This window comes from Mesocricetus auratus, unplaced genomic scaffold (assembly GCF_017639785.1).
Source record: "Mesocricetus auratus isolate SY011 unplaced genomic scaffold, BCM_Maur_2.0 Super-Scaffold_100676, whole genome shotgun sequence".
In the NCBI taxonomy this organism is placed as follows: domain Eukaryota; kingdom Metazoa; phylum Chordata; class Mammalia; order Rodentia; family Cricetidae; genus Mesocricetus; species Mesocricetus auratus.
The window spans coordinates 70564704-70578398 of record NW_024429266.1 but is presented as its reverse complement, the minus strand read 5'-3'; the positions used below and the strand labels follow the sequence as shown (position 1 = coordinate 70578398).

The window sequence follows — 13695 nt, the reverse complement described above, 5'->3', positions numbered from 1 at the left end:
GGGACCTGTGGGGGTAGGGCATTAGGGGTGGGAGGGAGACTACAGGCAAGAAAACAGTTATCAAAATGCACTACATACCCGTAGGAAACTGTCAAAAGAACAAGTTTAACTGTTAAATAAATTGTAACTCTTATCCCAGACCCCTGTAAGACTATCTCCTACCTTTCTGCCGACCTCTCTGATCTACTTCCTCTGCCTAACGTATCTGGGTCTTGTTTTGTTTGACGGGTGGGATATGGCACCTGTGAATGTCCCAGTGTGTGCCCCTGTGCACAAGTGAGGGCCCAAGAAGAATGTCAAGTATCCCGCTCCATCGCCCTTAACCAGAGACAGGCTCTCCCCCATTGAACCTGGAGTTGGCTGGCAGGCTGCAGGACCCAGCAATTCTCCCATTTAGCCCCGGCTGCCAGAGTGACAGCAATACACAGCTACACCCAGACTTGATCCTGGGGATCTGAATTCAGGTCCAAAGCTTGTGCAACGTGTGCTCTTAGCCAGCCCCTGACCCATTAGATCATGCCCTTAACTGAGGCTTCTGCCCTCAGCGTGCGTGTGTTCTCCATTTCACACATTCTCCATGGAGCGTGCCCACTTCTGACCAACCAGCTAGCCGCTACCAAGCATCATCCCAAAATATCTGAGGTTAACAACACTTTTAACAGCCAGTGGCCCCTGCAGATGAGGTTTCCTCCTCCACTCCCCAGCTGAGCTAACTGCACTTTAGTCTGTTACCCGGCCCATCCTCAACCAACCAACCAGTACTAGCAGCTTTACACACCTTCAACAGTGTGGGTGTACAGTGTAGGTTACTGTCTAGTGAGGAAACTTTTTTTTATTTATACAGTGCTTACTAGAGTGGCCTTCTTGGTTGTCAACTTGATTGGACATGGGACCAATAAAAAAACGCATCTCTGGTTGGGTCCATGAGGCTATTTCCAGGAAGGATGAACTAAGGGAGAAGACCCTCCCGCAGAGTGTCAGCAGCTCCCTGCAGCAGCCCTGCCAGCCTTGGTTCCCCGCTGGGGAGTGAGTGTATTGGCTCTGCTGCAGCCATCAGCAGTCACGAAATCCCGGCCTCTTCTGCCTTCCAACTCACACTGAAGACCAGCAGCTCTCCAGGAATCCTCCAGGCCTTCTGTGCCAAAGCATCCAAAATTGGGGGGCTAAGCCTCAGCCTCTGCAGTGTAGACAGCCACTGCTGAATTAAGCAGTCCCTTTATACAAGTAAGCCAATCTAATAAATCCCCTTTTATAATTTATTCATTCCAAGAGTCCTGTTCCCTAGAGACCCCAAATACAACTGTGTACTAAGAAGAATTACTTCAGGCTTGGTATGAGCCCTCGTGTCAGGCATGGCTAGGAAGAAAATAATTCAGTCCAAACAAAGAAAGCTACAGTAAGCTCTTCTTCAGCCTACCCAGGAGCTAGGATATATCTTTCTGGTACCTTTTTCTCTTTTTAAAAAACTTTAGTACAGCTTATTTATTATATATGTGCACAGTAATGTGTAAGTCTGAGGACCACTTGTGGGAGTCCATTCTCTCTTTATACCATGTGGGACCCGAAGGTCCTGAAGACTAAGTCAGGTTACAAGGTTTGGTGGCAAGTGCCTTTCCCCACTGAACCATCTTGCTGGGTGGGCCTTATCTGGTTTTCTTTTTTAGTTCTGTTGCTTTTTAGGATATTTCTTTTCAATTATATGTATGCATATGTATCTATGTAGGAGTACATGAATGTGTGTGTAATCACCCAAGGAAGCCAGAAGAGCACATCGCATTTCCTGGAGCTGCAGTTAAGGGGAGTTGAGCCACCAGACTGACACGGGTCCTGGAAACCCAACTCAGGTCCTCTGAAAGCTGTGCATACTCTTAATTGTTGAGCCATCTTTTCAGCTGCCCTGTCTGGTTTTCTAAAACTGAAAAACACTTGAGGCTGCGGCTATACATCAACTGGAATAGTGTCTGCCTAGCATGAACAAAGTCCTGGTCTTGATCCCAGCGTGACAGCATTGTGGATCACACCTGTAATCCCAGCACTCAGCAGCTAGGGCAGAGAACGAAAGTTCCAAAGTCATACAGCTCCACAGCAAACCGAAGGCCAGCTGGGCTACCTGAGACCCTGTCTCAAAAAATAAATGAAGAATGATTCTGGGAGCTATGTCTCTCAGAAGTAGAATGCATGTTTAGTATATGTGATGCCCTGGATCTAATCCGCAGCTCATCAAAACAAAAAGGTATTCTAAAACCAAAGGCAAGGTTTCTTGACATCTTCAATTCAAATACCTTTAATTTTCTGGTAGAGGTAAATCACAGACATTACCTGTGATTTAAATCAAAAACCTGGGAGTGCCTAGTGTCTTGGTTAGTGTCAGTATCACACAACAGCACATGCTTACCACTCTAGGCTTCTTCGGCCTCAAAGAAGCATCAACAATTAATTCTCCAAAGAAGAGTTCAAACAGCAGCACACTAAGTTACAAAGAGACCAAAAACAGTTTTATTGCTTTACAAGCCAGCAAGGAACACAACTAATTTTCAACATGACACTTCTAAACTCTCAAATGGAATTACATCACCAGAACTAAACTCTCAAATGGAATTGCAACTCCAGAAGGTACTCTTTCACTTTAAGTGCAATTTCATTGCATTTGTTGAGTTCAAGAGTTAGTAAGTACAGTGGCACTGGCCTAGAATCCCAGCTGCTTGGCAGGCTGAGGCAGGAGGAGGGCTTAAGTCCAGGAGGTTGAGACCCGTCTAGACAACACTACAGGTGGGACAGCACGCCCTGTCTCTAAATAGGACAATCTGAAATGTTTGGCAAGAGCTTTAATGTGTCCAGCAGAACTCACACTTAACCAACAAAGTCAGAACCTGTGGAACCTCCTGTCACTACCTGAACGCAGCTGAAAAGCCTTCTATTCAGTCCAGCCTGTGCTACCACTGAGCATTTGAAACAACCTTCCCAAACACTTTCAAGAGCCTAAACCTGTACTCAGGAGTGGAAACAGAGGTGCAAGCCCCAGGCCAGCCTGGACTATTAGCAAAACCCTGTCTCAAAAGACAAACTAACAAACAATAGCCTAATGACTCAGTCTAACTCTGCAAAAAGAACCATGGAGAAAGCTGGTCTACATGTCCAACAATACACAGCAACCACTTCTCATCCCCCTCTTCCCTCTAATGGGAAATCACTCCACCCCACTGAAGAGGGGCTTCAAATGTGCTAGGAAAACACTGTCACTGAAACACTCCTTTGGCCTTTTTGGTCATTTTTTATCACAAGGTCTCACTCAATTAGTCAGGCAAGCCTTAAGGCCATGAATTTGCCATCTTCCTGCCTTAGCCCCCTGTGTACCTGGGAGTACAGGCCTGCACCTTCAAGCCCCACTTTCCAGTCAGTCTTTAGCCACAGCCTGGCAAAAGCCAGTGTCGACTATCCCATTGCACAAGCATGAAGCCCAAACTAACATCAAGCAAGAAAGGGTGATATTCCTAAAAACTCCCTATTACACTGGAGACACCAGCAGCTTCCTCTCAGAGGATGCAAAGAAAAAACAAAAACAAAAACAAAACCTGGTGTATTTTTGTTGGATGGGAGAGGAGGGTTGTTTTGTTTTGTTTTTTTAGTTCCAGGGATAGGCCCGGTGCCTCACACCTGCCAGGCAAATGCTCTACCACTGAGCGACATCACCAGCCGTGACTTTAAAACTTCAGTCCTGCCCCAAGAATGGCCATATATGCATTCCTCTTATACTATCTGAAAAGGAGAAGGGTTAGAGGAGCCCACAAAGGTTACATGACTACCCTGAACCGTACATTTAAAACCTAATGATAGGGGCTGGAGAGATGGCTCAGAGGTTAAGAGCACTAGCTGCTCTTCCGGATGTCCTGAGTTCAATTCCCAGCAACCACATGGTGGCTCACAACCATCTGTAATAAGATCTGGTGGCCTCTTCTGGCCTGCAGGCATACATGAAGTGGTGTATACATAATAAATAAAATCTTTAAAAAAAAAACCTAATGATAGCATCAAAACCTGAAATTTCTTATTCCAAAAAAATACTACCAATCACATGGATTTTTTTCAAGCCAAGTTTTACTTTCTTCCACACCAAACAGCACTGTTTTCTGTAAGAACATACTCCTAGGGTACAGCTAGTGAATGAATGCATGATGGCTTTCTACCCCCAGACCAGGCTAGCTGGCTGCTGGGAAAACGTCTCATGGTTTACAAATACAGCACATGGGTGTTAGCTCAAGACAGGTGTGGCGACTCTAACCACTATGGCAGGCAGGACATAAGGTGACCTCAGAAAACAAGGAGCTCTAACCAAACAAAGACATCACTTAACAGAAGATCTTTCTAAAGTGGCCTTGCTGAGTTGGACTGTACAGTTTCATCTGCTGTATTTTGATGGCAGTGAAAGAATTAGGGCCTCCAATTTCCTTGACCAATAAAAAAAACTAATTTACAAGGCTTAAAATAAGAAGAGGAAAATAAAGTTCCCTCGCTTGTCAACCATTCTCACACTGTATTCAGGCTAGGACTAGAAATGGAGGACTAACTTGGACCTAGAAAACATCATGGGTCACTTCTGGAAGAATCACGAACAAGACAGCAAACTTGTCAATCGGTACATCAACAGTCAGGTAAGCAAGAAAAGGACTTTTACCAAGAGACCAACACTTACATTTTTGACAAAATGATAATACAACAAATTACACAGCAAGTTCACTGAAACTTCAACAAAGAAAATCCTATCAGTGGAAAGGGTTTTTTTTAGATCCAAAAAGTATCTCAATTCTGATACTCACACCACACAGCTGGTTACGAAAATAAAGCGCAGTGTTTAGCAACTGGTGTGCTAACTAAAGGAGAGGCACTGTGCTAGGCCTCCCTGGCAAATGCCTAGTCGTCAAGGCCAACCGCAGGGAGAGGCTCCTATTTTTCACCACAAGCCGCTGCTGTCTCCTTATTGAAGCCTCGGATGGAAAGATCATAGACCACCTCCTCTACTTTCTTCACATCGTACTTCAAGCCGTCGTAGCGCTTCCTCAGGGAGTCGTTCTTCAGATTGAGGAGGCGGAACCCTGAATCCAGCTCATTGATGAAAGTAGAGATGTGAAGGGGCCGAGCGTAGTCTCCGGCAGTCACACTGTTGACAGACAGCCTCGACTGCACAAGCAGAAGAAATCAAGCGCATTACTGTGTGGTTTCTCCCTCGGCACCTCCCCCCAGTCACAGCTAGAACCTCAAATCTAGACACCTACACTGAAATGATGCTCTGTATTCAGGTACATGTAAGCTCATTAAAACAGAAAGCTCTCTGCGACAAACCCTACCAGAACTGAGACAATGTCTGCTACAAGTGCTAGATATAATTAGCATCTTCTAAAATCTCTGTAATGCCTTTAGCTGACTATGATGGAATAAAGTTATGTTAAATTAAGCAAATGTCAACTTCACAGCTCATCAGCTACTGTACAGAACAGAAAGGAATGTTACAGCAATCAGTGGCTCTGTTATCTTTGCCAAACTGGGCCAAATGAGCATATGTCTATATACAGCCCACTACTGAGGACCCATCTGGTCACCTAGAATGAGTAACACAGACAGGCAGGTTAAGAAGCTAAAATTAAGTCACTTCAATATCGTCTTCAAGGACAGACAGGTAGGATTTCGAGACTCCAACTCAAGAGCCTCTTCCCCATGAAGTCCTATCCATTCTATGAGCTTACTCATTCAGTATTTTTCCAACAGACACAGTAGTTAAGACACTTTACCCCAGCCACTGACAGTGACCCAGTGCTCAGATTCAATTTGCTGATGAGTTGCCTCCCACAAACTCGAGTTGGAGATGCAACTTTTCAATGGCTTCAGGATCCCCTCTGCCCGTTTCCATACTGAGAATGTTTCAAATTCTCACTGCTTTCCTACAGATTTTAACACAGGTGCAACTTGCCAGTCCTAGAGCAACAGGGCCACCATGAAAAAGAAAATTCCTGAAAGCTAGAAGGATCCAAAGCAAAGTTCAAAAGAACCATCAAACCAACCGTCTCTTCTTTTCCATCTCTGGGGGATGTGAAACAGGGTCTCACCCTGTAGCTAAGCTAACCTCCAACTCCCAGAAATCACTCTGACTGAAGCTGGGATTACAGGCATGTACCATCAAGCCCATCTTGGGGTACTTTTTAAAACTCCTGGACAGTGGGGCCAATGAAACAGCTCAGTGAGAACAGCCCAGCAACCTGAGTTCCCCAAGAACACATGTAGACTGGGGAAGAACAGACTCCACACAGTTGTCCCCTAGCCTCCACACAATGCCACAGCAGCCCACACACCTGCATTCACAGACACAGTAATAGTAAATCAACAACAGTGGGCTAGAGAGAAGGCTCAGCAGTTGAGAGCACTAGCTGCTCTTCCGAGGACCTGGGTTTGAGTCTCAGCACCCACTGATGGCTCACAACTGTCTGTACTCCAATTCTGGCCTTTTTGCAAGTAGTGCAAAGACACACATAAAATGCACCTATACACATAAAACAAAACATATTTTTTAAAAAGTGAAGCAGCAAACATTTCTACCTCTGAAGGTTATGCAGGCTCTATGAAGCCTGCTCTTGGCAGACCTGTGTTGTCTACAAAATTATTTTTAAATAACAATTTCAAACTAAGGCAATTAAGGGAATAAGAAATAAAAAATAAGCATCCAGAGGCTGATGTGGAAGCTTACTCCTAGAATCCTACACCCAGGAGGCTGAGGAGAATCCTAAGCTCCAGGGTAGCCTGAGCTACATAAGACCAGTCTCAAAAAATAAAAATAACCCCCACAGTCAAATTATTCTCTAAAATTACTCTATGAATTATTACAGTTGTCAGGAATGCACGTCTTTTACACTTCTAAAAGAAAGAGGTACTAGCATCTTTTAAGTTGAAACATCACATACCACTATATAGGGAGGCAGAAGAACCAAGAGTTCAAGGTCATCCTCAGCTGTATAGGTAAACAGTGAATTCAAGGCCCAACTGGGCTCCATGAGATCTTGTCTCAAGAAAGGTGCCCATTAGGAAATATGCACAGCTCCCTCCCTCAGCATCTCAATGGGCATTTTTCTGACCCCACCCTAACAGTTAACTGTGACTTATAAAATGCAGCCAATGACTACCCCATGACTGCTAGAAGGGTTAAAAAGACTTCCTCAGTTCAGACAGCCACTTTAAGAACTAAGAATGCAACTGAAGCAGGAAGTTCAAAAAAATACCTGATGGGTTGGAGAGACAGGACAATCAGCCAAGAGATTGCCTTGCAAGCTTTAGGACCTGAGTTTGATCCCCATGCTTAATACAAAAACTCGGAGTGGTGGCATAGACTTATAACACCAAGTCTGGGGAAGTGCACACAGGCAGATCCCTGAGCTCTGCCAGCCAGCCAGCCTAACCTATTGGTGAGCTCCAGATCAGAGACCCTGTCTCAAAACAACGGAGGGCTTACAAGACAGCTCAGTGCACAGAAGTGGTTCCACCAAACCTAATAACCTGAGTTCCATCTGCAGGACACACACGGCAGAACAACAGAACCTACTAGAAGTTGTCCTGTGATTTCCATGCACACAAAAACAATAAATACAACTTTTTTTCTTTAAAAAAAAAAATGGCTAGCACAAGGAATGACAGCAAGGTTGTTTGTCCTCTGGCCTCCACAGATGTGCACCTGCATGCTCTCTCTCCCTCTCCCTCTCCTCCCTCTCCCTCTCTCTCTCTCCCTCTCCCTCTCTCTCTCTCCCTCTCCCTCTCCTCCCTCTCCCTCTCCCTCTCCTCCCTCTCCCTCTCCCTCTCCCTCTCCCCCTCCCTCCCTCCCTCCCTCTCTCTCTCTCTCCTTACCCTCTCCCTGCCCCCTCTCCTTACCAGCTCACTAGCAAGAATTAAAACTCCTGAGAGATAATCTTCCACATCCAGATGAAATCCTTTTTCCCGATCTGGTTCAACTAAAAAAAACACATCAAAATAAAAGACAGTCATGATATGAGGGCAATTTAAGCCAAAGAATATAATACATACATGTACACAATTAAATGAAGAGATGAAAAATCTTTTCTAGCTTCTTACGGTGTTCCCACCTTTGCCAACTCCACAGATACTACTACACACTCCTCATGCTGGCCACCTAGCCTGATGACCTCCGGTCAATGCTGGGAACTGACTGACATGACAGAAGGGAACACACAAACTGCCCTCTGACCTCCACATGTATGCCACATGTTCTATGTACACGCAAATAATTCAATGTGTTAGTTTTTTGCTTTTTCTTTAAGTAGACAGCGCCTAAGGAAGAACACCCAGAGTTGCCGCTCTGACCTATACACGACACTCATGCACACACTTAAAACACAGATAGAAACAGTCCCCCACACCCAAACCTAAGCTAATGTACATGACTCTACAGATCATACGGAGGTACTTACTGCCAAGAATCTCTGTAACCGCCTCTCGAGTCACCAGGGTCTCTGTTTCCAAATACACTACGAAGGCCGCCAGGAAGACAAGGCGCTGGAGCACAAACCGCCAGTGCTCATGAAACCTGCAGCAGCACAGACACAGCAGGTGGCCAAGTTAAGAATTGCCCCAAGGATGCACCCAACTCGGCTCATCCAGCAGATTAGAAAGGGGGCTCTTCTACAAACAAAATCTATATGCAACCCCAGTATATAAAACAGACAGGAGTAGCCGGGCCTTGGTGGCGCACACCTTTAATCCCAGTACTTGGGAGACAGAGGCAGGAGGATCTCTGTGAACTCAATACATTAAATGGATTTGGCAAAAATTTGACAAGTTCAGATTTGTAGTATTTACTTGTAAGTTTAATCATCGAAAAGCACAATCCAATTTTTTATTAAAATTAAAATTGAAGACAGCTCAGGTGGTAGAGCATTTGCCTGGTACATACAAAGCCCTGAGTTCTGCTCCATACACACAGCATAAACCAAGCATGGTTGCACACATATGTAATCCCAGCACTCAGGAGATGAAGGCAGGAGGAAGAGATGTTCAAGGCCATCATCCTTTAGTATACACCAAGGTCATGTGGCCAGCCTGGGCTAAAAGGAAAGAAAGGAGAGGAGGGAAAGGGGGAGCATGTTGCTATCAAATTACTATCTCAAAAAAAAATAATTTTTTAAAGTAATTGTTTCCTTAGAAATTGTTTGAAAGCAAACAGTAAAGAAGACAACAACAATATGATTCTTTGTGTTCCTTCTACAAAAGACTTTTACCTACTCACATGGAACCATTCAACACCTATTTTTCTTCTGCCTTTAAAAAGTCTAGTGTTATAAACTAGTGCTAGTTTTCTTACAAACCTGTAATACTGTTCCGCAGGGAACTTGGTCTTCAGAGATGTGAGGTGTGTCTTCACCGTACCAAAATGTTCTCGAGCTTTCAAGCACCGCTTTGGAACTAATCAGAAAAGAATCAAATTTAACAATGGAACACCAAGTTCCAACTACAGTTCTTGCTTAGTAATCTATGTAGTCTTTCTGGACATTAATCGACTTAAAGCCAGAGACTATTACTCCTCAGCTGCTATTCCCACAGTCCTCAGCCACCCAACTGTTTCTACCTCCACTGTAATCAGAAAGAGCTCTACTGATTAGCCTCAGACTGACTGGTAAATCCCACATCATTACATAAATGTCTTGCCTTGGAGACGCCATGAGAGAATCATTCCAGCTCTCAGCTGTGCTGGTTGCTTCTTACTATACGGGCTTCCGTGTCTAACTATAAACCTATGAAGTTTACAACATTTTATACTGTCACCTCATATCTACAAATGTACACTAACAGGTATTCAATTACAAGTATATATTAACACACGAATGTGTTGGCTACAAGGATGCTCAGTGGAGTTTGAGGTTCAGGTTAGAGGAACACAACTCAGTATCAGCTGAAGCAACAAAGCAAAACTCCTGCCAAAAAACAAAACACACACACACACACACACACACACCTGTTCACCAAATAAAAGTTCTTAAATATACAAAGGTTTTTTGGGTTGGTTTTTTGTTCCTTTATTTGTTTAGTTGAAAAGTAATCAAAATACCAAGAATATTGCAAATCCATAAAATGATCATACTGCTATTCTCTAATTTTTACTACTATAAAGAAAGCATAATGGACATCTTACACAAGAAGACACAGATGCACTAGGTATATATATCCTTAATGGAAACTAACTTAAGAGACTGACAGATTGGACAAAAACCTTCCAAATCAAAACAAAGCACTTACTGTCCTGAAACCCAGTGCCCTGATGGACCCCTTGAAGCAGGGTCAAAATCTCTCGAGCAGTTTGTTCTAAACTCTGTACAACTTTTCGGATTTCCTAGAGAATTATAAACAAAAATCAGATAAGGTTAGTGTAATCATTATCAGTCATACAAACATGCTACCAAACCTCATATTCAGTCACAACCCTCTGAACCTGCACTCTTCCACTGATTTATTTTTGTCACAACTCAAGGAGTCACTAAAAAGCCTTAGACTCCTAAGGTAGCCATAAAAGAAAAATAGTCATGGCAATGTGAATGTTGTCTATAGAAAAAAGATTTAAATACAAATGTTGAGTGATTTTCATTCATTCAATTTACAAACACTCACTGAGCACATTTAGTGACGAGCGTTATGCCCCGTTCAAGCAATTTATTAAGTAGGACAGCAACACATTTTTTTTAATTTATCATGATTTTAAAAGCCAGGAGAAAAGCAATCCCTTTTGTTGTAAGGTCAAGATGAAAACTGTAAACTGTGCTCGGGTAGCACCCGTGTCTGTAATATCAGCACTGAAGACGCTAAAGGTTCAAGTTCGAGGCCACCCAGGGCTCCACACCAAGATCCTGTCTCCGGTACAAAAGGAAGAGCGAAAACAATAGACACATCCCAGCAAAAGCAGACAGTACATTCGAGAGTCCTCAAACAGGACAACATCTGAAGCACTAGAGAAATGAAAAGGTAAATGTGAACGCACACACACACACACACACACACACACACACACAGTAAACAAGTGTAAAATGAGATGAGGGAGAGACCTTACAAGCCACAGAAGAATCTAGACTGTTTTAATTCTCTGTGGAATGAGAAGCTATAGGAGAGTTTGGTATTTTTGTTTTGTTTTGTTTAAAGGAAGGATCGCAAGTACTTAAAAAAAAGAAAAGAAAAGAAATTCAGCAACCAGTACAAGAAAGGTGTACTGGATGATTGCCCCGGGCGTTAACGGAGCTTGGGACGGGAATGCAGACCGAAATAGTGGCATTCCGAAGTGGCAGGAGGGAAAAGTGGTATTCAAAGGGCCAGATGATGTTGAGGAGGAGCAAGAAGAGAAGTCGAATCCGGAACCGAGAGGCAGCCTAACCTGAACCCACCGGCCCGAAAACAAGAACCCGAGCAGGGCGGGACCCAGTAGCCCAGCCTGGCAAGGAAGAGGGAAGAGGAATGGGGAGGCTCGCCTCTCGGATGTCCTGCTCGGCAGCCAGAAAGCCCTGCAGCTCCACGAAGATCTCGCTCACAGACATGGCGCCGGCCGCCCAACAATCAGCCAGCGCCGGAGCACGGCCGAAGGAGCGCGTCTCACAGACAAGCAGCCAACTCGGAGTGCTCGCAACGCCCGTCGCTGTCGCTACCGCCGCGTCCACCGGCTCTGCGCCACCGCTGGCGCCGGGGTCTTCCCACGCCCGCGGCGCACCGGAGCCCCGGGCTGCCCGCCGCAATGCCTGAGGCGCCCTCGCGCAGAGTCCCGTGCCAGGCGCGTGTCCGGATGCCGGGGAGCAGCACTAAGGGCGGACGTCGGCGCGCCGCCCTCAGATAGGCATCTCCGAAAACAGCCCCACAGAAGGGGCTTCGGGAGGCACGTGGCCATGGGCCGGCTGATAGGCAGCTCCAACTGAGGAGGTGGGGCCGAGGGCGGGGACAAGCCTAGGCTTGCAGATTGGCATCTAGGGAAACGGGGGGGGGGTCTTAGCGGCACGTGGTTCAAGGAAGTCGGGGCCAGCGAGTGGAGCTGTTTGCATACTTCAAGGAAGTATTATTTGCATACTTCAAGGAAGAAAAAAAACACTTCACAACAAAGAGCTTGCATAAACTGAGTGTGAAAGAATGTCAAAAGAAGTCATCTGATATATAAAAATAATGAAAGTGCAGGGTGCAGATGATTAATCCCAGCACTCAGAAGGCAGAGGCAGGAGGATGTCTGGGTTCAAGACCAGCCTGCCAGCCTGGTCTAGAGTTCCAGGGCAGCTAGGGCTGTTACACAAAGAAAACCCGTCTGATATTGATAAATAAAAATGTTATCTTCAAAAATGTTTGCTAATGTAGTCTTCGATTGATAAAAAACATTTCAGCTGTGAAAGTGCTTGGGGCTTTGAAATCCTTACACATGATCTGCACCTCCACTACACTATCCTCCCAGTGAGTATCTTGAAAAATCCGTTCCTAAGCAATCTAGAAGCACCCACAATTCACCTTGTTGCTCCTCCTCCTGGTCAGCGAGTCCACTTACTGTCTGAACGAGCTTGGGTCCAGTTCTGTGAGTTGTTTCTTTGAAAGGGCATCTTCAGGAGAGGATGGCTCTTAATCTTTGGAAGATAGATTAACAGTTAAGAGTTTGTCAAGAGCATGACAGGCCGATGGAAGGAAAAGAACCAACTCCCACAAATTGTTCTGTGGTCGTTGAAGGGGCAGGAATTAGCCAACACACCGCAGCCCTCTTGTTTTTGTTCAAGTACCGTTCGAAAAAGTTTCCCAAAAAACCCAAGTTCAGGGATGTGGTAGATATGAGGAAAATAGCTCCAGAAGCAACAGCTGGGAAGAGCAGCTTATGGATGGATGGAAGATGAGGGCCTCATTCTCTGCCGAGTCCCGTAGTCCAACACAGAAATATCTGGCCTCCAGTGGACCACACCAAGTGACAAGAGCTGGTATGCAAGCCCAGGAGCTAGAGAATGCAGGCAAAGCCTGGGACCTAAGACCTGTGACCTCCGGGCAGGCAGCAAAGTGTGTGACTTGAGATAGCTTCTTTTTCCCTTGAGGGCACCACAGCTTCCTCATCAAGTCACAAATTGCTAATCCTTATCTCTAAAAGATAAAGCTAGACCTCTGAAAGGTGCCCTGAGGAAGAATCCCGTACCTGTAGTCACAGTACCTGGACTACCCAGCTGTGCGGAAGCTTACCCAGCTGCGCGGAAGCAGACGGATCCTTGAACTAGGAGTGTAAGACCTATGTGGGAGCATTTATAGCACTGCAAGACCCGCATCTCATAGGTGGTTGTTAGGAGAGTAGAGTCGTGGCACACACCTGTAATCCCAGCACTCAGGAGGTGGGGGCTACTTAGTGAGTTTCAGGTGAAGAAGTGCGGCTGAGAAAATCTTTGTTTTTCGGTGTCTGACTTTGCCTTAGTGAGGGTTTCTGCTGCTATGATGAAACACCATGACCAAGACAACTTGGGGAAGAAAGGGCTTATTTCAGTTTATACTTCCAGGTGACAGTGCATCACTGAAGGAAGTCAGGACAGGAAATCAAACAGGACTAGATGCAGGAGCTGATACAGAGGCCATGGAGCAGTGCTGCTTACTGGTTTCTCACCATGGTTTGCTCAACCTGCTTTCTTATAGAACAGAACTACCAGCCCAGGGATGGCACCAAGG

The 13695-nt window shown here is 45.3% G+C and overlaps 1 protein-coding gene across 2 annotated transcripts; it reads right to left on the bottom strand.

Moving 5' to 3' along the window:
* Window positions 1-2473: 2473 nt before the first annotated feature.
* Tsn (translin) lies at window positions 2474-11703 on the bottom strand. 2 transcript variants are annotated; one of them, XM_040737466.1, is made up of 6 exons: window positions 11502-11703; window positions 10285-10378; window positions 9357-9453; window positions 8463-8578; window positions 7906-7985; window positions 2474-5175 (listed from the first exon to the last, which is right to left on the bottom strand). In XM_040737466.1, the coding sequence occupies exons 1-6, from the start codon at window positions 11565-11567 to the stop codon at window positions 4942-4944; spliced, it is 687 nt and encodes a 228-aa protein (XP_040593400.1). In that variant the 5' UTR covers window positions 11568-11703; the 3' UTR covers window positions 2474-4941. The 2 variants fall into 2 exon arrangements, with proteins under 2 accessions (XP_040593400.1, XP_040593401.1); XM_040737467.1 differs by lacking the exon at window positions 7906-7985 and having other exon boundaries at window positions 5102-5175.
* Between the last annotated feature and the right edge of the window lie 1992 nt (window positions 11704-13695).